This window comes from Bos indicus, chromosome 10, assembly GCF_029378745.1.
Source record: "Bos indicus isolate NIAB-ARS_2022 breed Sahiwal x Tharparkar chromosome 10, NIAB-ARS_B.indTharparkar_mat_pri_1.0, whole genome shotgun sequence".
Taxonomy (NCBI): Eukaryota; Metazoa; Chordata; class Mammalia; order Artiodactyla; family Bovidae; genus Bos; species Bos indicus.
The window spans coordinates 61,402,609-61,430,217 of record NC_091769.1 but is presented as its reverse complement, the minus strand read 5'-3'; the positions used below and the strand labels follow the sequence as shown (position 1 = coordinate 61,430,217).

The following is a 27,609-nucleotide window of genomic DNA, read 5'->3' as shown; positions in this document are numbered from 1 at the left end:
CGTTACAGATAACAGGCTGTGTGAAGAAAGCCCAGCACAGCCGGGGTGATCTCATACTGAGTAAAATTCCCTGAAGCATGCATAGTCATTGTTTCATTCAAGGCCAGTATATGCGGCCAACATTGCTCCTCCCAGCACTAAGCTTCAGATTGGATCCACTGGGACGCTGCCATCCCAGAAAACATGGTGTTCCAGCCTCGCATACTTTCTGCATGTGTGATGCAGGGGTCTCCCCGATAGGGTGGAGTTTTAGCTATAAGGGGCCCTTTCTTCCGCAGCCCAAAGGAACTTGCCCCCTAGATCTTGCCGGGTGGTTTTCTATGAGTTAAACTTAATAAGTTGAGGCTGTCTTTAGTCAGACTTTGGCCTCTCTGGATTCAGATGACTAAACTTTTGTAATTCCTCACTCCTCTCTGATTTGATGGGTGGTATTTTTGCCAGAAAGGGACAAAGGCAGTCCAAAGGATTCTCTTTTCCCATCAGAAATCCCGACTGCTGTCTAAAATGAGAAGGGAGAAGACAGACTTCGGGTCAGATATGTTCAAGGTTAGAAGGGATCTTAGCAATCCTCTGGTCCAGGGCCCTAAAGTTGTGCAAACAAGGGCTGGGTAGATGACAACAGTAAATGGGAATGACAGGGTCTGTGTCAAACTGGAGACTCAATGACCTATCTCAAGGACTCCCATTGAAGGACTTTTACAACCTTGTACTGGCTGGACAAAGCACATCTGTGCACTCTTCAAGCCCACGAGTCAAGTCAGTCCCTTCCTTTTACAGAGGAGGTACCGGAGGCCCAGAGAAAGGGCAAGAACATTTTATGATAGCAAGAACACCACCCTGAAAATCCTGAGACCTGAGGGTCTAGGCCTGACTGCACACACTGAATGACCTTGAATGAAGGTCGACCTCTCAGAATCTCATTTCCTTTGTAAATAAATAATTTCCTAAGATCTTCTTGTGCCCTAAAATTTTAGGAACCCCCAAGGTCAGTCAACTAGTTAGTGACAAATCTCTAACTGGAGTTTGGGTCTCTTGGTGGAGTGTTCTTTTTACAAAAGCAAACCACTTACCAAGAAAGGCAGAAGGAGGAAACAGCATAATTGTGTGGAAGCCAATGTTTCTGATGCTTCTTACAACATTTGTTCACAGCTTAGGCAGACTGTGAGAACCAAGGAGGAGGAAGACCCAGAATACTTCAGAGCCACACACAGGGCTTTCTTGTCCTTACCTGAGCACTTGTCCAGGGTCCCCAGGCGGGCCTTCTGAAGAGGGCGTCTCTGAGCGTGTCTGCTCCTTCCCAATGAGTATGGTCAGCCAACACCAAAAGAATGAATCCAACTAGAGGAGACATGTATCTTTTTGTTTCTCTAGAGAAGCTTCCATCCTGTTGGAAGGTGAAAAAGTAAAGAGGTATTCATGAGCCTCTGCTACAACCCAAGGCAAATCCTCATTCACGGGTTCTCACTTGCACTGTCTGATCTTGTTTTATTTTTTTAGTGTGTGTGGTGACCCTTATTAGTAGAAATTACCTTGTTTATCTTAGGCTTCCCTGGTGGATGATATGGTAAAGAATCTGCCTGCAACGAAGGAGACCTAGGTTTGATCCCTGGGATCGGGAAGATCGCTGGAGAAGGGAATGGCTACCCACTCTAGTATTTTTGCCTGGAGAATTCCATGGACAGAGGAGCCTGGCAGGCCACAGCAGACTACAGTCCATGTTGTCACAAAGAGTCAAATATGACTGAATGACTAGTGCTTTCACTTTTTACCTTGTTTCTCTATCTTTTATTCTATCACCCTTTAAATGTGAGTTTGATGAGAGTGGGGACCTCCCTTTGCCCACTATTATATTCCCAGTGCACCAAACAGTGCCTGATCCATAGCCAGGTAGAATAAATTTTTGATGAATAAATATATGACTGCTCAAGGTTCTGCAGCTAATTAGCGGAGGAGTCAGCTTTTGTTACCAAGGTCACTCAACTTTTAGTTCTTTTCCCTAAAGAACTTTCTTTTCTGTACTGGGCCTCAGAGCAGTAACTCTGTCAGTGAATTGTGTGAGGAAGTGGGTACTAGGCCTGAGCATCAGGATAGCATGGATTAGAAGAGTTAATTGATTTGAATTCTAGTCCAAGCTCTGCCCACTCATGGGCATGAGACCTTGGCCGAATTTATAACATTAACTTTAGATAAGATCTTAGAGATCAATTGGTCTGAAGACTTTGAACATATATATAACATTAGAAGTACTTATTCAAATGTAACCTTACACCAACTCAAATATACAAATCAGATAAAACAGTCCTACTCTGGTAAAAGAAAAAGGGGGTCCAGAGCCTGTCCTTTAAGCCTATACTTCAGGCTCCATTCAGGTCACCACTGAGGCAGCTCTAAAAAGCACAGTTGGAAAACCACCAAGTTAGTCCAACTGCCCACCTAGTTCAAGAAACCATCGAGTCAGATAACTCACTCCATCAGGGCGAGCAGCCTATTCTACTGTGACAGATATGAGGAAGCCTAGCCTCTTCTTGGTCCCACAGAATTGGAGAGCCACCCCTCTCCACTTGTATCACAGCTCTCAAAATACAAAGACCAGTAAGACACGGCCCTTGTCTTGAACTCGACAGACCTGGGTTTGAAGATCACTCTAAGCTGCTCATCTTCTCTAACCATTAAATACCTCTTTTTTGATTAGGGATATGATAGTACTTATTTCATGGCAAAGATTGTGGTAATGATTAAGGGCAGTAATGTGGAGACTTAATACAATGCCTGGCACAAGGTAAGTGCTGAAAAAATTTGACCTATTATTCAATCTCAGACTGACATGTATGTCATTATTTATTACTACTTTATCCCCTTAACCCAAACACCAACATCACTGCTATTATTTCTCTTCAAGGAACCTACAGGCTGCTGGAGGAAGCAGCTCAGTGTTCAGTAAGATACAATTCATCACGGTAAGTTCTGCTATGGAGGTCTGCACTAAATATTCTATTAGCCAATAGCATTAGCATAAAACTCAGTCTTCCTGACCCAGGGATTAGACCTGGGTCTTTGCACTGCAGGCAGATTCTTTATCCTCTGAGTCACCAGGGAAGCCCAAACTTAAGTAAACATAGGATGCCCGTTGATTTTTTCCACCATGGCTTGAAACTTTGATTTTTCCTGGTGAGACCAGCTGGAATCACTCACACCCTGTAAGAGCTCACTACACATGGCAGCATTGGTAGCATCTAGCAATGGCACCCCACTCCAGTACCCTTGCCTGGAAAATCCCATGGACAGAGGAGCCAGGAAAGCTGTGGTCCATGGGGTTGCTGAGGGTCGGACACGACTGAGCGACTTCACTTTCACGCATTGGAGAAGGAAATGGCAGCCCACTCCAGTGTTCTTGCCTGGAGAATCCCAGGGGAGCCTGGTGGGCTGCCATCTATGGGGTCGCACAGAGTCGGACACAACTGAAGTGACTTAGCAGCAGCAGCAGAAACTTGTTAGAAATGTAACATTCTACGCCTCACTCTAGATCTATACTACCAAAATCTGCGTTTTAGCAGAAGCTGCAGTTGCTTCATGTATGGAGTAAAATTTGAAAGATATAACAGGTTCCATTTCTTCATCTGTGAGATGGGGAGACAACTATTTTCTCTGTCCACCTTACCAGGATTCAGGAGAGAACTGAACAGGATGTGTAAAAGCACCTTAGAACCAATCAAGTGTGAATTCCGCAGTGCCTTCCAGGTTCCTTTACACACAGAACTTGTGCAACACTGATTGACACATGGCAGGACTATCCCAGCAGTGACTGACACATCCCAGGATCAGCACACTTGACCTCTGCATCAATTATTGAGTGTCTAGACCTTCACACTTTTCTTGTCTTATAAGCTACATATGTTCTCTGTGGAAATTCCATTAAAATGATTTCTGCCTCAGAATATATTCATGCTCTTGAACCTGCCTAGTCCCTGTGTGGTCATCTTTCAGAATGCAATTCAACCTACAGTTATTACTCCCACTCTATTTTATGGAACATTTTCAGCCAGTTACATGATTTAATGGGTTTAAACACATCATTATTGCCATTATTTCATAGTTCACATGCCTAAAATAATACATGACACATTTTTAAATCCATCTGAAGACTTATTTTTAAATTTTATTATCTAGGAATTAATAAAATCTACTCATTAAATCTTACCACCCAGGACATCTAAGTTGGTTCTAGCTGGCAGTTGGGTGGCCAAAACACATGTAAAGGGGATATACCTTGAGGTATCACCAGAAGTCTGGAGCCAGACACCGTAGGAGAGAGGGCAAACTTAGATAGCAGGAGAGCCAATGCCCTCTTAGGTGGCCCAACATAAAAACAAATGATCCAATGGTGCAAAACCCCAACTGATTTCACAGAGGTGACCAAAGCAGGCACTTAATACAAAATGCTCCTCAGACTCTCGAGAGGGCCAGTCATGAGTCAGATATCATTAGGGAAATATGTGAACTGGAAGGGATTAGGAGGTAGCTGAGGAAGACATAAATGACAAGGATCCAAGGCAAGGATCCAACGAAGTCAGAAGTAAGACGTCATCCCCGTGGGCACTTAGATGGCACTCGCCACCCCATTCAGCCTTCAATTTATTATTCAGTGCTGCAGAAAAATTACCAGAAATCCATGAGGAGGTGTCCTAGATTAGAGACATCAACATGACCATCTCCTCCACTGTTTCAGGATCCTCTGTTCTATTTCAACACTGCCTCTGCTTACTTCCTAGTGTGACTCATTCCACATACAGTTTCCTAGCTGGTCCTGTCTAGGGATCCTTTGGCCTCCCTATTTAAGGTATGTCGGGATTGATGTCAGCAGCAACTTCCCTCTATGGAGACACAGCAAATAACTCTAGCTCTATTTTGACCAGAAGTGGTGATGAGCTCTTTGTGGCTTGCTACTCATGAGATGAAAACCAAGACTTGAACTGGGGATCCTGCTGCCCTGTTGACATCTCTCTTTGAGTTGCTCCCATCTGTTATCTTATGACCCCATAGCTGCACAGGTTACAGTTTATTTACATATAGCCTACTCTTCTGGCAGCGGGCCAGGGGGTGGGGGGTAGGCGTGCCTTCCCTGGTGGCACAGATGGTAAAGAGTCTGCCTGCAGTGTGGGAGACCTGGGTTCAATCCTGAATCAGAAGATCCCCTGGAGAAGGAAATGGCAACCCACTCCAGTGTTCCTGCCTGGAAAATCCCATGGACTAAGGAGCCTGGCAGGCCACAGGGCATAGGGTTGCAAAGAGTCAGACACAATGAAGCAATTTCACTTTCTTTTTCTTTACTCTCTGGGGACCACAAAAATGTCAAGTCTACCATCTTCAGTCTGAGTTACCTGCTGTATAACTATGCAGAAAGCTCTGAATTCTCCTCATACTCAGCATTTATGCAGATTCTGGACAGTCAAAATCATCCTACCTTAACCTAAAAGTTTCCTTTGCCTCTGGATTTGTTGATAACTCTATTTTAATCTGAATATTTTACATAATTTTTAATATTATTGTGCATTAAGAAATCAATGGTGGGGTGACTTCCCTGGTGGTCCAGTGGTTATGAATCTGCCCGCCAGTACAGAGGATGTCAATTTGATCCCTGGTCAGACAACTAAGATCCCCCACGCTGTGAAGCAACTAAGCCCACACACCACAACTAGAGAGAAGCCCACAACTAAGAATCAACACAGCCAAATAAATAAGAAAAAGAGAGAAACCAATGACAGAATGAGAGCATAACACAAATTGTCCAGTCCAGGATATAACAATGCTTTTGATGCCAATTATAAATCCCATCCCTGCAGAAAACACAGCGAAGCCTTTTGCCAACTGTTCTTCCCTTTTCCTCTGCCTTTCAAACACCCTGGTGCTTCTCCATGTGGCCTCTATCCACACCCTTGCCGTGGTATCACTTACCCCCTCTCTTAAGAACTGCCATCTTTCCAATGGCAACTGCTTTGTTGGCCTTACTACATTCCAAAGTTTCTGTTAATCACTACATTTTAAAGCACGTATCAAAACGAGATGCCAGTCCAGGTTCGATGCACGATACTGGATGCTTGGGGCTGGTGCACTGGGACGACCCAGAGGGATGGTATGGGGAGGGAGGAGGGAGGAGGGTTCAGGATGGGGAACACATGTATACCTGTGGCGGATTCATTTTGATATTTGGCAAAACTAATACAATTATGTAAAGTTTAAAAATAAAATAAAATTAAAAAAAAAAATTCAGCCCAAGTTTGATTGCCAATCAATGGACTTGCCTAAAGAAAGGAAGTAGTCCTGTCTAGAGTTCCCCAGACCGGGTACTGAGAAGGATGTGGACAGTGAGAACATCCACATGTCCATCAGGCCACCTGCTGGTGGGCGGCCATCTCACTCTATGTACTGTGCCCAGGCTTCAGCATAAGGGCTTCTGCAACATGTGTTTCCTTCTGGGTGCAGCTGATTCAAGTTCCTAAGTGAAATTTTGTGGCTTAAGGACCTGAGTTTTGTTGGCGTGGAACCCCTCAGAGCTATAAGTCACTCCTAAAAGAAAAGTAAACCAGGGATGAGGGAGACAGGGAGGGAAAGTGAGCACTCAGACTATGAACTCAGAGAATGAACCTCCATAGTTTTTTTCAGAATGTCAAATTTTGATTTTTTAAAAATATGTTGCTTCTTGGTCTAATGTTTCTCACCTGAAATAACTTGTGGGCCTTTTGTTTTAATTTTAATCAAAGCTTAATTAAAGATATCTGGAGCTTTTAAAATGTATTCATGTAAGTGGCTTCTATGTGCAAAATTCTATTCTAGACATCTTAGACATTCTGAATAAGCAGATACCATATCTATTTTAGAAATGAAAATAAAAGCCAAAAACACAGACCTAGGAAGGATAAGTAACTTATCCTAAATCACACTACTTGTGAGGGACAATCTATATTGGCGCCCAGATTATTTTTACTCCAAAGTTCATTATATTCTAAATGCCCTTTGGCTTCATCTTCAGGAGTGTAACCACTAGGTACGCAATTCTTATCTCCTGAGGCAATGCAATTTGTTCCACCATAACCTGCAAAAGTGCATAGCAACAACTTGGGTTGCACTGGCCATCCTGTCTTGGAAATGTAATCCAGGAGAAATGCATTCTTCCCTAGTCACCATGTATGAGCTCTCTCTGACTACCTCCATTCTTCTTAGCAAGAAGTCTGCACAGGATGCCATAAACTTCCAATAACTAGGAAGTCTCCTTAATATTGTGGAGCAAGAAGAGGATGTTACTGCTTTATTTCTAGATGTTCTATCTACAGATCTAGTTTCTCTATTGTACTGCTTTTGAAGTCATTTCTTCTTTTCTTCCTCACACCAACCCCTTGACCTATTTTCAACTCCCAAGTTCTTTATCAGGAATCTCCATCCCCACCATCCCCACCTCCAGCTTCCTTCTCTAAGTATTTGATCTGTCCTAAGGATCTTTTCATCTCTTCTAATGAGCCATACACTGTACAGGAGACAGGGGTCAAGACCATCCCCATGGAAAAGAAATGCAAAAAAGCAAAATGGCTGTCTGGGGAGGCCTTACAAATAGCTGTGAAAAGAAGAGAAGTGAAAAGCAAAGGAGAAAAGGAAAGATATAAGCATCTGAATGCAGAGTTCCAAAGAATAGCAAGGAGAGATAAGAAAGCCTTCCTCAGTGATCAGTGCAAAGAAATAGAGGAAAACAACAGAATGGGAAAGACTAGAGATCTCTTCAAGAAAATTAGAGATACCAAGGGAACATTTCATGCAAAGATGGGCTCAATAAAGGACAGAAATGGTATGGACCTAACAGAAGCAGAAGATATTAAGAAGAGATGGCAAGAATACACAGAAGAACTGTACAAAAAAGATCTTCACTGACCCAGATAATCACGATGGTGTGATCACTGACCTACAGCCAGACATCCTGGAATGTGAAGTCAAGCGGGCCTTAGAAAGCATCACTACGAACAAAGCTAGTGGAGGTGATGGAATTCCAGTTGAGCTATTCCAAATCCTGAAAGATGATGCTGTGAAAGTGCTGCACTCAATACGCCAGCAAATTTGGAAAACTCAGCAGTGGCCACAGGACTGGAAAAGGTCAGTTTTCATTCCAATCCCAAAGAAAGGCAATACCAAAGAATGCTCAAACTACCGCACAATTGCACTCATCTCACACACTAGTAAAGTAATGCTCAAAATTCTCCAAGCCAGGCTTCAGCAATATGTGAACCATGAACTTCCAGATGTTCAAGCTGGTTTCAGAAAAGGCAGAGGAACAAGAGATCAAATTGCCAACATCCGCTGGATCATGGAAAAAGCAAGAGAGTTCCAGAAAAACATCTATTTCTGTTTTATTGACTATGCCAAAGCCTTTGACTGTGTGGATCACAATAAACTGTGGAAAATTCTTTAAGAGCTGGGAATACCAGACCACCTGACCTGCCTCTTGAGAAACCTATATGCAGGTCAGGAAGCAACAATTAGAACTGGACATGGAACAACAGACTGGTTCCAAATAGGAAAAGGAGTACATCAAGGCTGTATATTGTCACCCTGCTTATTTAACTTATATGCAGAGTACATCATGAGAAACGCTGGACTGGAAGAAGCACAAGCTGGAATCAAGACTGCCGGGAGAAATATCAATAACCTGAGATATGCAGATGACACCACCCTTATGGCAGAAAGTGAAGAGGAACTAAAACGCCTCTTGATGAAAGCGAAAGTGGAGAGTGAAAAAGTTGGCTTAAAGCTCAACATTCAGAAAACGAAGATCATGGCATCTGGTCCCATCACTTCATGGGAAATAGATGGGGAAACAGTGGAAACAGTGGCTGACTTTATTTTGGGGGGCTCCAAAATCACTGCAGATGGTGACTGCAGCCATGAAATTAAAAGATGCTTACTCCTTGGAAGGAAAGTTATAACCAACCTAGATAGCATATTCAAAAGCAGAGACATTATTTTGCCAACAAAGGTCCGTCTAGTCAAGGCTATGGTTTTTCCTGTGGTCATGTATGGATGTGAGAGTTGGACTATAAAGAAAGCTGAGCACTGAAGAATTGATGCTTTTGAATTGTGGTGTTGGAAAAGACTCTTGAGAGTCCCTTGGACTGCAAGGAGATTCAACCAGTCCATTCTGAAGGATATCAGCCCTGGGATTTCTTTGGAAGGAATGATGCTAAAGCTGAAACTCCAGTACTTTGGCCACCTCATGCGAAGAGTTGACTCATTGGAAAAGACTCTGATGCTGGGAGGGATTGGGGGCAGGAGGAAAAGGGGACGACAGAGGATGAGATGGCTGGATGGCATCACCGACTCGATGGACGTGGGTCTGAGTGAACTCCGAGAGTTGGTGATGGACAGGGAGGCCTAGCGTGCTGCGATTCATGGGGTCGCAAAGAGTCGGACACGACTGAGCCACTGAACTGAACTGAACTGAACTGAACTAATGAGCCGTAACATTGGCTCTATCATCAATGTTATCATCTAATCTTCAAGCCCCATCCCTATGGGATTAGTGATTGCCTCATGCACAAAAACAAACAAGGTTACTAAGGTATTAACTCTTTTGTGAGTTCAGACTCCTTGAATTTTAATATACCATCATAATTTCTCTTGAAAATGTCTACTAAAAATACTAAAACTGCTTGTTTACTGCTAAATTCATCATGCAGGGACTTCTAAAAATTGTCCTATTAAACACTGTCCAAATGTTTAACAATATACCATGTTCTAGAAATTTATATTAGTGTAGTATACTTTTAAAGTTATTTTGGTACAATTTCTCAAAAATATTTCAGCAAAAAACTTTTGTGGCAAGCAATTAACTTCGTGGAACACCAATTTAAGAAGTATTGGTCTAATTGTATGAAAGCATCTGAATGCATTAAAATATGGGAAACATTTTAAATGTCCTCTTGGGAACTTGAAGTTGTAGTAATCTACAGTGATAATCTACAGTGATTACCACTTGATGGACTTTAAAAGGCAAATGAACTGACCAGTACTTTTTGAGTATGGAAAATAAAGACAGATCCTATTTTTTCCTAACAGACATTCTTGGAATCCTTAGGAAAAACTGAATAGTGAGAACTGGATCTTTTGCCACTTAGGAATGTTATAACCCTAGGCAATTATTTTTTAGTACTAGAAAGCACATTTATCACAATCAAGTTAAATGTTAATATTATTTAAGGCATGAAAGATAGACTCAATTCAGTGACAAATAAATATGACAGTGAATCACTTGCATACATTTTAATATGACAAAATGAGCCTATGCTAGTTCTACAGTAAAAATAAAGGTTAAAAATAGAATTTTAATAGAGGAAGAAGAGATAGAAAACATCATGGGAAGGATATGCTTGATGGGAAAAAACATGGGTATATTTCTGAAGACCCTACCCTGCCAAAAACCGTTTTACTTACTCCATAAGAATGCCAAAATTTAACATTATGTCTATTGACTATATTTATCCAATGATTACTTATTAGATCAACATCAAGTCTTGAAGCCTTTATGATACATGCCTTATAGCAAAACTAAGATTTCATTAAACACACCTGGAAATTAAGACTATTCCAGTGGGTGAAGCAGAGAGCCAGAGCTTGCTTATTATTCTCAGGAGTCGATGGTGTCATGGAATTCCAGGATATAAGTTGCATGATTATTTCCCCAAGGGTTTATTGTCATTTTTACCTACATAAGTTTATCAGAAAATTCTGAGTGAATCATCTTTCCTGAGGGCTCTGTGGGGCAGAGAAATGAGCAGAACAGTCAGCACAGTCTCCCTCTGGCAGAGACAACTCTTCCCCAACACTGGTCAACAGCGTTCCCTCTGGTCTAAGATTCCTGAGTTTCATTCCAGTCAATTGCACAAAGGAGGCAGCGGAGGCAAAAGAGGTCTAAGAGCAGGCAAAGGAGCCCAAACTGAGGGCACTGTTGCTCCAGGTCCCACAGATGCGGTGCGTACCCTCACACCTGATCTGTTTGGAACTGAGCTCTGAAAGGTAATGAAACAGTCCCTTAAGGGGATGTGCAAGTCCTAAACATTGTATTTTAATCAAAGATATATAACACAAACTTATTTACCATCTTTGTAACTGTTTTCTACTCACTGTATTTGTTCCTTGTTTTTCCCTTTGCTTTCTCTGATTTGAGTTGAACATTTTATATAATTCCATTTTCTCTCTTAGCAATGAGACTTCTTTTAAAAGAAATTTGATTGGTTGACAGTTTTAATTAACTGAAGCCTACCTTCAAATAACACTGCTGCACTTGGCACATAGTACAGACACCTCACAACAGAATATGTCCCTTCCTACTCTTCCTGTCCCTTACAACAGCAGTGCCCTTCACTTCACCTATCCATATGACATAATCAACCAATACATGGCTATTATCCTTAATTAAAACAAAAGCTATCTATCAAAACAATTAAGAATAAGAAAAATAACTGATTTTAATATATGGTCGTTTATTTCTTCTCTGATGCTTCTCCTCACTTTACACAGTCCAAGTTTCTAACAATACAAATTTCCTTCTCCCTAAAGACCTTCCTTTAATATTTCTTGCAGGACAGGTCTTTTGGCAATGAATTTTCTCAATTTTGTTTCCCTGAGAAAAGCCTTATTTTTCCTTCAATTTGAAGGACAATTTCACTGGACATAGAATCCAGGTTGGTTGGTTTTTTTTTTTTTCTTCTTTCATCACTTTAAGTACTTTGCTTTCTTCTTACATGATAAGTCTATTGTAATAATTTATTTATTTATGTAAGCCTCATCAGGTGGCATACAGTATTTCCCTGACCAGGGATCAAACCCACACCCCCTGCAGTGGAAGTACAAAGTCTTAACCTCTGGACTACCAGGAAGTCTTGTAATTCTTACCCTTGTTCCTCTGTAGGTGGGCTTCTCTGGTGGCTCAGATGGTAAAGATTCTGCCTGCAATGCAAGAGATGCAGGTTCAATCCCTGGGTCAGGATGATCCCCTGGAGAAGGAAATGGCAACCCACTCCAGTATCCTTGCCTGGAAAATCCCACAGACATGAGAGCCTGGCAGGCTACAGTCCATGGGGTTGCAAAAGAAGTTGGACATGACTTAAGTAACTAAACAACAACAACTTCATTTATAGTTATTATAAAATATTGGCTATATTTCCTGTGTTGTATAATATATCCTTGCAGCTTATTTTATACCTAATAGTTTATATTGTTTAATTCCCTACCATTATTTTCTCCTCCCTCAACCACCTTTTATATTATATACATCAAATTTAAATTTAATTGTCTATCTCCTCCCATAAGATAATGTCTATATGAGAATGTAAACTGTGTCAGAGCAGGGACTTGGTCAGTATCTCCAATGTCTAGAATTCTGCCTGGAACATAGTAGGTATTTAACAAATTTTTTTTTTAAATAAATGAACAGGAAGAATCACTCGGAATGCTTACGCATTCCAACCATAAATAAAAGCTTTGAGAGTAAAGGCAAGTGTTTTCAAATGATTGCAATCTGAAAGGGAAGTTTTTCTTGGCCATCCACATAAGCTTTTCACAATTATAGTATACGAATGTGGAATCTTATGTCATGGGTCATCAACCACAGGAAAAATTAAAATAAATCTCAGGCCACAAAGCAGCAGAAAGCAATACTTAAGGGCTAGAGAAGGGATTCAACAATTAGTCACCACTTGCTTTGCCAGAGTGGTTGAGAGCATAAGCGCAGGGGTGAGACAGACAAGGGTTTGAGTCCTTACCACCAGGCCCTCACTCTACCACTTTGAGCAAGTTAGTTACTCTCTCTGAGTCTGAATTTTCTGTTCTGTAAAATAGGGGTAAAACTTTCCTGAGTTGTAAGAACTACATGACATAACATTCTTAGCACAACCCCTGGCACATTAATAAACCTTTAATATAGGCTGGCTTTACTCATGTATTATTTTTAATATATTGTTATAGTAAGACTCAACTCACCATCATACTTTCCATTAAGTAACCCAGCAGTTGCACACAGCCACCTCCAGCAGAATTCTCCAAGGGGCAAGGAACTGTTTACTGGCTATACTCATAAGAATCTTCACTTTGTGGTTTGGTAGGTATACCTAACAGGAATCTACATATCATACCATTAATAGTTTGTTGATTTCAGACTTCCTAGGGAGTACATGTGCTTTCCCAGTGGCTTAGTGGTAAAGAATCTACCTGCAATGCAGGAGACACAGGTCTAATCACTGGGTCAGGAAGATTCCCTGGAGGAGGGCACAGCAACCCACTCCAGTATTTTTGCTTGGAGAATCCCATGGACAGAGGAGCCTGGTGGACTACAGTCCATGGGGTCGCAAAGAGTCAGAGTTGACTGAAGCAACTGAGCACACACACAGGGAGTACATAAACATTGAAAGTAATGGAACCCATGCTCAGATGAGAACTCTAGTCAACAAATTACAGATACCCATTTGGAATGTGTTTTCCACATGCTTCCTACTCCCTTGCTCTGTGGAGCTGGTGACTAGCTTTTACAATGAGGCTAGAGGGGGAGACCCTGTGCTGATATGGTCAGAATTTCTCCTCTGTGGAGAGGAACCACAATGCTCTTGCTCTATTTTACTGCTTATATCTTTTACTTAGCTTTAGTTCTCCTGTTACTAATCTTATTTCTAGCTCATGCACTTCTTCAAAGCTTTCTCTGAGTCTTGAGTCTTCTTACTGACCTGAAGAGCAGCTAGATGATACAAAAGTCCATAACAATCCTTTTTTCCTTTATTCATTCAACAGATTTAAAAAACTACTATGTGACAGACTTCATGCAAAGGTAACAGAAAGCAAAGCAAACACAGTATCTGACCTTTCACCTGGGAGCTGAAGTCTATGAGCAGCATAGATATTGAATATGTGTGTGTGTTTGTATTTGTGTGTGTATGTAATTAAGTGAATCATAGTTTTCTGCAATACACAGGAGAGGTACCACACCCTGACTTAAAATACCATGGAATTGAGGGAGTTACACTTAAGGGACTGTTTTTCAAGCCTTTTGACCATGACCTGTACTAAGAAATATAATCTAGGCTGCAGCCCAACACACACATATATTCATATAAAACTAAAACAGATATCTCATGAAACAATACAATTTTTCTGTCCAATTTCATTCAATTCTGTAATTTTTTTGCTAAAAAATACCTACTACATTAATTTTATGATCCTTTAATTACTGATAAACTAAAGTTTGAAAAACTCTAATCTAAAACAAACACTAAACTAGCCAACTCTGGGCTACAGACAGTAGGGAGTGAGAGTAACAGACATATGTCCCAGACAAAAAACATTACACACAGGGTCTCTGAAGTTAATGCATGTCAATTCATTTCTTGTCACCCCTAGCGCTGTGATTAGGATCATTTAGCCACTAGTTTCTGCTTCTACTTACTTTTAGGGTGTCTTTCTGTACTGTCGACACTAGGAAGTAAAAACTACAATTCCCAGACTCCCTTGCAGCTAGGTTCTACATTTAAAATAGGCAGATGCAGTATCATAAGTAGGAAGCTGGAATTGAGTCAGGCCCAACATGCTCTAGATTTTAGATAGCTCCAACTGGAAGCAATGTCTTAAAGACATGGCATCTACATGAGAGTAGCCAGGCACAGCATTCTGATGTCTAGTCACCAGCTTTGGCCATTGAGTAGTTGTACCCACGGTGGCAGCAGTTTCCCTTGGATTATGACCATGGCAAGTATATTCTTAAACTTAACGATAGCTTCTGATTTCTGCTCTCTTTCAGTGACTTTGAAAACATCTACTTCCCTGTAATAAATTCCTTTCTTCTTAAAATACTTGAGCTTGCCTTAGGTCAGGTTTCCCAGAAGCAGGTCTGAGGTGAGGATTTGTATACAAGTAATTTATTAATGAAGTGCTTCTAGGAGAAAACTTTAAGGGTGGAGGGGGAGTGGGGCTGGGAAAGAGTAGAAGCGAAGTGAGGGTACAATTTCAGGTATATAGTTCCAGTCTCAGCCAGATCCCACAGAAGTGCTCTGGTGATAAATTGTACCTCAGAGGTTGGCCTAAGTTGAGCCAAGACAGCTAACTGGGCTTTCATATCCTCACACCATCTGTCACTGGCCATGGGCCACACTGTGGGTGCAGCGGGGAGACGCCCTGTGCATGCAGATAAAGTGACTCCAGGATCATGAGATCAGTCCTCCAGGGAGGTCTGGGTGTTAAAAAGCAAAGGCCAATAGAAGCTGGGAGAATAATACACAGAAATATTAAACAAGGACTTAGGAGGTACATGGAGGACAGCGTCCTCTATAGGATGATTTCTATAACTTGTACCAACCACTGACAGATATAATCAGCAACAAAATTCACAAGTTACTGCTTACCCATAAATATTCACCCCCACTAACAATGCTATTGAAGTTGAACTTGTAACTAAAATAGACTTGTTTTCAGAATTGTCCTCATTTACAGAATAATTGTTAAGCAAAGGCCTAGATTCAGTCTTTTGAACCTCAAATACAGAATTTCATTTAAATGTGTTGGAATTTTTCTTTTTCATAAACATCGATCTAGAAAAAAGAAGACAAACAATCTGACATCTGCAGTTGCTAACGGCTCTTGGTAACTTAAGATACGGTAGAAAGATACAGTGATAACTTACATGCCTGTACACCACTAGGCCCCCTGGTGGTTTCCTTCCTGATATGAGAAGAAGCATTTTTTTTCCCCTAAAAAAGAGACTGAGTGATTTTACTCTGTTTATCTACTTCAGAATCTAGTCAAGATTTACTACTATTCCTCCTTCAAATCATCCATTTGACAAGGGGTGGTTTGCTCTGGCTCATTAACAAACCATAATCATTCCCCTTCTCTTCGCCTATCCACTGAGATTAAAAACTAACAAAATGGGATAGAATTGTATTTTTAAATGTCAGAGATAAAAAGAAGAAAGTAATTGTATTTTTAATAGTGAAAAGAGCTGAAGTTCTTTTTTATTTTCTGATCATTTATATCCATCTTTCATTGACAAAGATGTGAATAGCAGTGAAGTTATCAATTGGGATCATATCAGTATATATTAAGAATATAACTTGAATAGAACTCAGTAGTTTGAATGTAGTCATGGATATCTTGTTTATTGCTGGCAAAAAAAAAAAAAAAATCATTTCCAAGGGTTGGTGGGTTACTTGTATTTAACCATTCTAGATCATTACTGCCTGGCTGTTCACATTATGAACTGTCTTCCCAGTTAGCTGCCCAGGTGGGGAATCCCATTGCTTTCTCCCCAGATCAGGCTAGGTGACAGAACTTACATGCAGATCCACACCATGAAAGCTACACCTATTGGTAGCTATTGGCAAAATTGCTCTTTTCACCCAAGTGATAAAAATTACATTCCCGTGGACTAGGATAGGGGTTTCCCAGGTGATATCAGTGGTAAAGAACCCACCTTCCAATGCATAAGAGATGTGGGTTTGATCCCTGTGATGGAAAGATTCTGGCAGAGGGCATGGCAACCCACTCCAGTACTCCTGCCTGGAGAATCCCATGGACAGGGAAGCCTGCCAGGCTACAATCCTTAGGGAGTCAAAGAGTCAGACACGTCTGAAGCAACTTAGCATGCACACAGGGACTAGGATGAGTGGAGGTAGGATTGGGGAAGGGGGTGGGATAACATTCAGGATGTTTTGATTTACACAATCTTGAGTCTGCTCTCTATAGAAAGGTCCCAAAGAGAAAAAGTAACCTACTCTCACTTTCTTCTTTAAATTAAAACAATAAAGCAATTTTATCAACCAAGACCAAGGCTAACCAAGGATAACCTTTCTGCTTATCCTGGCAATTCCATCAACACTCCTTATGCAAATTTCCTATTACCTCCTTCTTGTTTGTGTTATAATTCTCTTCTATAAATTACATTAACTATCCAATGTATTACTGAACACCTAAGCTATAAAGAGTCTCACATCTTACTAATAAGCCAAATCAAGAGGTCTACTTGTTTAAAAATTGAGTGGTTTCTTTTCAGAAAGTAATACTATCCCAAGCCACACACAAAAAAAAATCTCAAGTTCTCAAAATTGTAATGAAATTGCATTTTCTGCTATTTTCTGATCAGAGTGCCATAAAATTAGGAGTTTATAACTAATGGATAAATAGAAAACTTCAAAGACTAAAACTAAAACTAAACATTTATTTTATATATAATTTTCTAGAGAAAAAAAGAAATAAAAATGACTAAGTTAGATATAATTAGATATAAACATAACTAGAACAACAATGTTGTATCTTAAAACATGATATTCTGCCAAAGCTGAATTGAGAGGAAAATTCATAGTCTTAATACATTTCCATTAAACAAGAAATAACAGAATTGAAGTCAGAATTTAACCCAAAAATCTAGAAAAAATAGCAACAAAATAAATTATATGAAAGTACACAAAAGGAAATATGAGAATGAGAATAATATACTAGAACATATTACAGTTAAGATATTTAGAAGCTTATTATTTGAAAAGACAAAATAAACAAAACTTTTGCAAAACTAAACAGTTACACATAAAAGTAAAAACGTTAAGACTTAAAGAGAAGGTATTACTACCAAAAAAAGTACAACAAGGCTGTATATAGTCACCTTGTTTATTTAACTTATATGCAGAGTACATCATGCAAAATGCTGGGCTGGATGAGTTACAAGCTGGAATCAAGACTGCCGGGAGAAATAACAACCTCACATATGCAGATAATACCACTCTAATGAGGGCTTCCCTGGTGCCTCAGTGGTAAAGAATCCACCTGCAATGCAGGAGCCACAGGTTCGATCCCTGGGTAGGGAAAATCTCCTGGAAAAGGGCATAGCAGCCCACTCTAGTATTCTTGCCTGGAAAATTCCCATGGATAGAGGAGCCTGGCAGGCTACAAACAGTACATAAGGTCACAAAAAGTTGGACACAACTGAAGCGACTTAGCACGCACCACTCTAAATGGCAGAAAGCGAAGACAATCTAAAGAGCCTCTTGATGAGGGTGAAAGAGTAGAGTGAAAAAAGCCGGCTTAAAACTCAGTATTAAAAAGACTAAGATCATGGCATCTGGTCCCATTACTGCAATGGCAATAGAATTGGGGGGGTGGGGAGGTGGAAGTAGTGACAGATTTCTTCTTCTTGGACTCTAAAATCATTGCAGATGGTGACTGCAGCCATGAAATTAGAAGGCAATTGCTTCTTGGAAGGAAAGCTATGACAAACCTACTGCTAAGTTACTTCAGCTGTGTCCGACTCAGTGCAACCCCATAGATGGCAGTCCACCAGGCTCCCCCATCCCTGGGATTCTCTAGGCAAGAACACTGGAGTGGGTTGCCATTTTCTTCTCCAATGCATGAAAGTGAAAAGTGAAAGGGAAGTCACTCAGTTGTGTCCGACCCTCAGCGACCCCATGGACTGCAGCCTTCCAGGCTCCTCCATCCATGGGATTTCCCAGGCAAGAGTACTGGAGTGGGGTGCCACTGCCTTCTCCGATGACAAACCTAGACAGCATATTAAAAGGAAAGACATCACTTTGCCAACAAAGGTCCGTATAGTCAAAACTATGATCTTTCTAGTAGTCATGTACAGACGTGAGAGCTGAACTATAAAGAAGGCAGAGCACTGAAGAATTGATGCCTTCGAAATGTGGTGCTGGAGAAGACTCTTGAGAGTCCCTTGGATGGCAAGGGGATCAAACCAGTCAATCCTAAAGGAAATAAACCCTAAATACTCATTGGAAAGACTGATGCCAAAGCTGAAGCTCTAATATTTGGCCATCTGACAGCCAACACACTGGAAAAGACTTTGATGCTAGAAAAGCAAAAGGAGAAGGGGGCAACAGAGGATGAGACGGCTGGATGGCATCACCAATTCAATGCACATGAACTTGGGCAAACTCTGGGAGATGGTGAGGGACAGAGAGGGCTGGTGTGCTGCAATCCATGGAGTCACAAAGAGTCAGACATGACTAAGCGACTGAATAACAATAACAAATTACTATTGATATGAAGGAAATACAGAAAATTCATAAAAGAATGCCATCTTAAACTACTGTAATAAATTCTAAAATATCCTCATAAAAGATAATTTTCTAAGGAAATATAACTATTAGTTAAGTAAAGCTGCATACATCTGTGTGTCAACTGTATGGTTCTTCTGATTTTGTTGGGCTCTATTATTAGTTTGCAGTCAGCTGCAGACTGATAGGACAGCTCTGCTAATCTTACCTGGGATCTTGCACCATCTGTGCTCAGTGGATGACTGGCTACAGGCTGGTCTAGGATGGTCTTGGATGGGATCGAGACCCATGCGGTTTCCTGCATGTGTTCTGCCATTATCCAGCAGGCTAGTTTGGGTTTATTCAAATAAAGATGGCAGGGTTGCAAGAGCAGAATTAAACAAATTAAATACTTATGGTCCAAGCTCAGACATGACACATTGTCATTTATATCAGACTTTAATGGCCAAAGCAAGTTATAAGGTCAGTCAAGATTTAAGGCACAGAGAAAGGGAATTCACATTTTTATGGGAAGAGCTACAAAGCCACACTGCAAAGAACACAAATACAAGCAGGCCATTAATTGTGTCCTTTGATTCACTCCACCAGCCATGAAAGCTGACTAAGGAGAAAATCTGGATAAACATGAAAAGCCACTGAAAGGGTGGCTTTTCCACCCTTTGGAGTAGCTTTTCCACCCTTTGGGGTGGCTACTTCCAAAATTTATATGAGATCCTTTGTGTTTCAACAGCAAGTTCTTTGAAATACTTGAGGAACAGAGAATTTTTATGCTATAATACTGGCCTGGTATAGAGAAAGTAGGAAAGACTTTAATTCATTTTATAAAGCTGGCATAAAGCTGATAATAGCATGTTAAAAAAAACTGGAGATCAATATCATTTATGAAAATAAATCCAAAAATATGAAATAAAACATTAGCAAATAAGAATACTACATACACATATGAAATCCCATGGTCGTGGAACAGTGTACTTCAGGAACTCAAAGGTAGATTAATATTTAAAAATCTATTAATATGAATTATCACATTGATCTCAGTAAAAATGCATTTAAATCATTTTAGTTAAATACTAAAAGGTATTTTGTAAGAACTGTCATTGTTGGGGATTTTCTCCCCGGGACTTGGAAGTGACGAACCTGAAAGAATGACACTCAGACAGTCTCTTGCAAGGACTCACAAGTTTAGTTCTGCCGTCAAGCCTTTTTATAGAAGCAGGAACAAAGAGCTTAGAGTATACAGCCAGCAGAGTGCATACAGGGTTAACACCTAATCAGTAAAAATATTTCAAGGACAGCGCGCTCTAAGTGACCCATGTGCTTATCCCATAACCCATTTTCTCAAGCAACATACTTAATATTTATTATTAAATCTTGGCGCCGGGCATAACCAAAGGCAGGAGATGTTTTTCTGCTCGCAGCACACAAAGCCGGGGTACTTCTGGCCCTTTGCCATTTTCCCAAGGACTTCCTCCAACCAGCTATTTTGTACTGCGCTTCCCAACATAGCCTCCTTTTGTTTTTAATTTAAGCACGGCAGCTGCTAGTTAGACTCCGTTGTGGGAGGCAGGGAGTCTTGAGTAGAGACATCTATATCCTATAAGCAATGACAGAAAAAGCAGGGTGATTAATACATATATAAAAATGTTGCTTCCTGAAAACCAAGCTCTAGGATCTAGAGATGATAGGGTTTTAGTTAAAGTATCATAAAATTGAGTGCTGTACAATTCCTTAGGTACCTTAACTTGAAAATTAGCAATTTGTTGTTTCAACAGATTGATGTCTAAACTTGAGTTATCTGTGAGATCCTGCAAATGCGCTTTAACTTTATCCCAAGGATATTCAGTGCTATTGTAGGGCATGTTAGTCAGACAAAAAGAAGTAAAATTCCAGTGACAACGTATACATGTTTGGAAAGTCAGTTGCTGCACTTGATCTCCTAAGTGGATAACCACAGTTTGTAACTCATTGATTCGCGTTTGTAATTGCTGATCTATTTGAGCTTGTTGAGTCCAAAGATCATGAGAGTCTTTGTGCCAAGCAGTGATAAAATCATAATTTTGTATAGAATTATGTAAAGCCATATCAGACAAAGTTCCTACAGTCACAAGAGAAATAAGGCTTAAGATGCCTGCAATAATCCACCCAATGATGCACTTAGATCACCTAAGTCCGTCCAGTTTTCAACAATACAGAAAGAAATACAGAATCAGTCCAAGGTTCAGTTAAGCTTACGGGAAGCCATAACTCAGATCTTTGTTTAATTAGCGCAATGCTAGCATTGTGATATGAAATGGTGTGATTAAAGCAGGTATACAATGCACATGCAGTACAATTGACAATCTTGGCCGATAAGTCAACATCAAAATGCCCTACAATAAACAAGTATGGAAGGTGAACACACGATTGAATATAGCCAGTACTACTGTATAGGAAGGTATAATTAGAAGGACGAAACACACCCACAGTCCCATAAACACTAGCGAAGTGCTCTAAGGCTGCTGGAATTTTCCAAATGTGCCATTGCTCTGGCCCCACAATGGGGACGACAATCCTGGGACGTGGGGGCGATAAGCCCCCATTATACCAATTCAGCAATATGTCCTTATCAGTCCAGAAACTTGTCTTAGATTTATGAAAGCCTCCAATGCTTGATTTATTAAACCAGGAGCAATTATGATGTTCCTCCTGCTCTTCAGAACAGTTTACAAACGACCCGTGAGGTCCCCAGTCAACAAATTTAAATGTATGATTATTATGATTTTGCTGAATTATAGAAACTTTCCCAAATTGGCCTCGACAATCAGACCAATGTAACGGTTGTATCTCCTGTTTTCTTCTCCAAGATACAGTATGACATGAAGGTTCCTCTGGTTGAAAAAGCGAGTTCGAATAGTTGGCTATCTGGCTTGGGTAATGTCGCTTGGAGCCATTAAGTAAGAAAGATGCAGTAGCAAACATTCCCAGACGCAAAGCAGTCCCATTGTTGGCAGAGTATGCCCACCACTGTGGGAAGATAGTCATGCAAAGGGGATGAGATCCGAAACAGATAGGCAAGGTTTTGAATCCCACGGGAATGTTGATTGGCTTTCCTTCATCTTCTTCATGAATTGGTCGCTTTATGGACCAGGGACTTGGAAAATGCATGCTATCATTAGTAAAGATCATAGGGGCTTTATCTACCCAATCCACTATGGAAAGAAGTGGTGGGTTGGGCATGTATGCCCAATAAACATATTCTGCACTTACCCCAGAGGAACAGGAAAGAACAGCTAACATTGCCAGAAACAGCTTATCCGGAGTCATAGGAGTTCCAGTACTCTTCAGTGTCTGCTCAGCCTGACGAGTCATGTTTTTCACTTGAACCCATGTCAGGTAAGGATTCAGACAATGGTGTTTCCTCACTAGCTCCTCCAGGGTCGTTGACGAGACCCTTCACGTCAACTTTGTCACTTCCCGAGGGAGTCCGGTCTTGGGGTCCCTCTCGGTAACGGACATGGTGAAGGGGAACCCAGATTTCCTCTCCATCTGCAACGACAAGACCATAATCCTTGCCTAGGAGTCGTAAGATTCCTCGCAGCCACTGATTAAATTGCTTATACCATATTGGTGTATTGATTTCTAATTTGCTGTTTTTGTCTTCTGCAAAATGTCTATCTGCACGAGTATCAGAATTATTTTTTGTTAAGTTTAAAAAATTTAGGGAATAAAGAGTTAAAGATAATAATAATTGAGGGTTCATAGGATAAGAAATGTATCTCCTCTTCCATATTCCCCCTTCTGTTTTAATAAATGAGTTTTTAGGGTGCGGTGGGCTCTTTCAATAATGGCTTGACCCTGAGGATTATAGGGTATTCCTGTAATGTGTGTTATGTTCCATTCTGATAAAAATGAATGAAACGAATGCAAGGTGAATGCAGGTCCATTGTCTGTTTTCAAGATGGAAGGAATCCCCATAACGGGGAAGGTGAGTAAGAGTACGGAAATGGCGTGTTTACTGGATTCTGAAGAGACAGGTACTGTCCAGATAAAGTCAGAAAATGTATCTATTGAGACAAAAAGCAAAGAAAAATTTCCTAAGGAGCAGTGAGTGAAGTCAGATTGCCAAAGGGAATTAGGTTGTTGCCCCCGGGGATTAACTCCTGAAATCGTAGTTCATAAGTGCAGAGGGGAGCAGACATCACAGGTTTAAATAATATGTCGTGCTTCGATGAGAGGAATATGGTATTTAGAGTGCAATCTGTTAGCATTGGTATGAAGATTAGCATGTTCATCACTGGCAGACGTAAAAATGGGAGCTTGAGCCTGTCAACAGCATCATTTCCTGCAACCAGAGGGCCAGGTAAACCTGAATGAGCACATACATGCGCAATAAAGAAAGGTTCCGTACGTGAGCAAATTAAAGCTTGAGTCTGTGAAAAGCGAGTATATAATTCTTCATCTAGGTCGTATAAAAAGGCGGTAACAAAGTCAGGAAAAAGGGAAGCAAGGTATTTGGAATTAGTATATATGTTGAAGGATGATGATTGAAGAATAATGTTGGTAAAGCATACAACTCAACTCTTTGTACTGAAGAATAGGTAGTGGGTAATTTCTCTTTGATATCAGGGCTGACAATCCCTGCTATGCCTTTCTTGTTGCCATCAATGAAATAGGTGGAAGCATTGGAAATAGGCTGGGATGCAATGATATTAGTTACAATGAATTTAGTACATTGTAGAAAGTCCCATAATTTTCCTTCTGGCAAATGAAATGAGATAACATTTTGAAAATCACTTAATGCCATTTGCATGGTCAAGTTATTCTGTAAGGCAGTTTGCAATTCCTTTTCTGTCAAGGGAACGTGTACTGCATATGGATCAAATCCAGTCAAAGTTTGTATATGGCTTCTTCCTGACACAATTAAGTGCCCTATTTTCTTAATATATGATGCAATTTTTTTAGACTGTTTAGTGTGTAAATATACCCATTCTATTGGGCTATGCTGAGCTATATTTGCAGTGGGCAAATGTTCAGTGGAGAATATATATAAAGAAACTGGTTGATCATAATCTATGCTATACTATGCTAAGTCACTTCAGTTGTGTCCGACTCTGTGCGACCCCACAGACGGCAGCCCACCAGGCTCCCCCATCCCTGGGATTCTCCAGACAAGAACACTGGAGTGGGCTGCCATTTCCTTATCCAATGCATGAAAGTGAAAAGTGAAAGTGAAGTCGCTCAGTCGTGTCCGACTCTTAGCAACCCCATGGATTGCAGCCTAACAGGCTCCTCCGTCCATGGGATTTTCCAAGCAAGAGTACTGGAGTGGGGTGCCATTGCCTTCTCCGGATCATAATCTAGCCGAATTGAAAAAGATTGTTGAATGCGTTTCTCCACTAAGGCCAGTTCTTCTTTGGCCTCTTTTGTTAGCTGCCTAGGGCTATTAGGGTCAGGGGATCCCTCTAAAATTTTAAATAGATTTTGTAAGGCATAGGTGGGGATGCCGACAGATGGCCACAGCCAATTAATATCTCCTAGCAATTTTTGAAAATCATTCAGCGTGCGTAGAGACTGCACAGAAATTTGAGTTTTTTGAGGTTTGATTTTAGATTCTTCCATAACATGTCCTAAATAATTAAAGGATGCCTTCCATTGAATTTTATCTGGTGCAACAAGCAGGCCATGATTTTGAAGAGTAGTAGTAACTTCATTGTATAACTGTTGCAAATAGAGTTCAGAGTCCATAGAAAGAAGTGTATCATCCATGTAATGAATTATAAACACAGTAGGATACTTATCTCTAATGAGTTGTAATAAAACAGATATGAAATGTTGGCAAATGGTTGGAGAGTTCATCATTCCCTGAGGTAGCACCTTCCATTGAAATCTTTTAACAGGAGCCATGTGATTTATAGAAGGAACTGAAAAGGCAAAATGTTTTCTATCTTTAGGGTGCAGAGGTATAGTAAAAAAGCAGTCTTGTAAGTCAATAATAATTACAGAACATCCTTTTGGTACCATAGAAGGGGAGGGCAATCCGGGTTGTAAGGGCCCCATAGGTAACATGGTATTATTAACATTTCTTAAATCTATTAACATTTGCCATTTTCCTGATTTCTTTCTTATTACAAAAACAGGGGAATTCCACAGGGAAAATGAAGGTTCTATATAAGCTTTTTGTAATTGTTCATTTACTAATTGCATAAGAGCTGCCAATTTTTCTTTAGTTAGGGGCCAGTGAGGTGTCCATACTGGGGTATCAGATTCCCAATCGAGAGGCAGTGGTGTTAACTCAATGGCACCCATTAAAAAGGTTCATTTAAAGAAATTGTGGCTTTCATTTGTTCAAGAAAACCCCGTCCCCATAAATTGATAGGGATATTAGTAATATATGGTTTAAGATAAGCTACAATTTGATCAGGGCCATATACTTGTAAATAGGATGCATTGACAAAAGTTTGTGTGGCATCAGCTTCATCCACTCCTAATAGTCTAGAAGGAGCCACAACTTTACCCCAATCAAGGGGCCATTCTGCAGCTCTAATGATTGAAATGTTAGCTCCTGTATCTAGCATGCCTGTGAAATTTTTTCCCTGTATGCGTAAAGTGAGCATGGGTTTCTGATGTTCCTTTAATAAGGTGGATAGTGCAGCAGTAACGTTGGTACTGCCAAAGCCTCCCTGCCGAACTTTATCAGATGCCTTCATTGGTTTGACATTTGGTAAAAGTAATAATTGTCCAAAACGTTCCCCTTTTTGTAAGTATACATTTCCCATTTTCATAACATTTACCATAACATGTATTTCCCCTTCATAATCTTCATCCACAACACCAGTCGATACCACTAAACCTCTCATTGTGCAGCTACTATGTCCCAAAATCAGTCCCACTGTCCTGGGTGGAATCGGGCCATAATATCCAGTGGGAATATCCAGGAGAAGGGGACGACAGAGGATGAGATGGCTGGATGGCATCACTGACTCGATGGACGTGAGTCTCAGTGAACTCCGGGAGCTGGTGATGGACAGGGAGGCCTGGCATGCTGCGATTCATCGGGTCACAAAGAGTGGGACATGACTGAGCGACTGATCTGATCTGATCTGATCTGTATAATTATATTAGTTCCATATCATAAGGACTAGGTATATCAATGCAAGCACTCTTAGATGTAGCTGCTTGTAGCATCATAACGCTAGGTCCTCCTTTTGTAGCGGGGCTAGAGGACGGCCCCTTTATCAGTTTCCCTGTTGTTTTTGTTGTGCACCAGGGTTCGTGTTTCCACCCTTATCAAATTTAGAATGACATTCATTCAGCCAATGGAACCCCTTTTTACATCTTGGACATACTCCTGGGGGTCTCTTCTTACTAGAAGTAGTATTATTTTTTCCGGCCTGTGTTGGCATGCGACATTGTTTTCTTCATATGGTTGGGCTTCCCACAGTAAAAACATTTGGCATTAGCAGCTTTCTGTACATTCAAGGTTTCTAATGTCGCCAATTTTGCTCTATGGGAACTAGATCTGATATCCTTATAAGCTTTCAAATAGTCCATAAGAGAGCTAGTCTCTCGAATTGGTCTAAGCATGGATTGACATTCCTCATTAGCATTTTCAAAAGCAAGTTGTTTTAAAATAATATTTTGTAAAGTCATATCCTTAATAGAATTTTCAATTGCATCCTTTAATTTCCCTATAAACTGAGAATATTCCTCCTCATGTCCTTGAATAATCTTAACAAATGAACCATCAGAGTTAGCGCTATCAACCTTTGTTTATGCCCTGCAGGCAGTTTCTTTAATGAAATGTAACATCTGAGGGGTAATATTAGCTAACTGCGCCATTACATCAGCCATAGTCCCTGTTCCAGTCAGTATATCGTAAGTTAAATTGGCAGGGTTACCACGAGATTACTGGTCAATCATCAGCTGTCGGGCCTCATCACTAACCCACATTTGCCACTGCAGTAATTGTTGAGGATTTAAAATCATCTTTGCTACTTGAAAAAAAATCATATGGCATCCAATGGTCAGCCCATCCTCTGAGAAATTCTATACATTAAGGAGAAGTAGGTCCATACAGAGTACATGCTTTCTTAAAGTTAGACAACATGCCAAAATCTACACCGGCCCAAGAATTTTGACCCTGGACAGGTTGATAAAATTCTATTGGGAAAGCAAAAGCACAAGCAGGCATCTCCCGAGGAGGAGTGAAGCAGTTAGTACAAGCAAGGTTAGCAACTGCAGTTACAGATGGAGCAGGATGAAATGAAATGATCTCCATTCTAAGTGGCTTCAGTTTTGACACATCCTGTATATATATGTCTCTAAGTTGTTTTTCTAAGAATTGTGTCTGACTGAGCATAACATTCTTATATTTCAAAGCACCTTGCATATCTTGTTCTTTAAACTCATATTCATGTAAAGATTGAAGAATTTTTACTTCCAAATCAACATTATGCCCTTCAATTTGTTCTATGATAGCCCGTATGAGTGACCATGTAACCCCTGCTGATATGCTCGCAAAACATTATTTTTAACCCTTTTTCTATAT

At 40.5% G+C, this 27,609-nt stretch overlaps 1 protein-coding gene and 1 long non-coding RNA gene across 2 annotated transcripts; both read right to left on the bottom strand.

Annotated features, from left to right (window-relative positions):
- Positions 1-1,103: 1,103 nt before the first annotated feature.
- Positions 1,104-11,988, bottom strand: LOC139185157 (uncharacterized). Its single transcript, XR_011568684.1, has 3 exons — positions 11,932-11,988; positions 10,606-10,791; positions 1,104-1,384 (listed from the first exon to the last, which is right to left on the bottom strand). It is a non-coding gene; the product is annotated as an uncharacterized lncRNA (long non-coding RNA).
- A 5,787-nt stretch (positions 11,989-17,775) lies between these two features.
- On the bottom strand, positions 17,776-23,971 carry LOC109569103 (endogenous retrovirus group K member 25 Env polyprotein-like). Its single transcript, XM_070797596.1, has one exon. It carries the CDS (start codon positions 22,428-22,430, stop codon positions 21,246-21,248), a length of 1,185 nt encoding a protein of 394 aa, XP_070653697.1. The 5' UTR covers positions 22,431-23,971; the 3' UTR covers positions 17,776-21,245.
- Between the last annotated feature and the right edge of the window lie 3,638 nt (positions 23,972-27,609).

Coding starts and splice junctions, on each gene's coding strand:
- LOC109569103 (XM_070797596.1), bottom strand. CDS start 22,430: ATGACTCGTCAGGCTGAGCAGACACTGAAGAGTACTGGAACTCCTATG.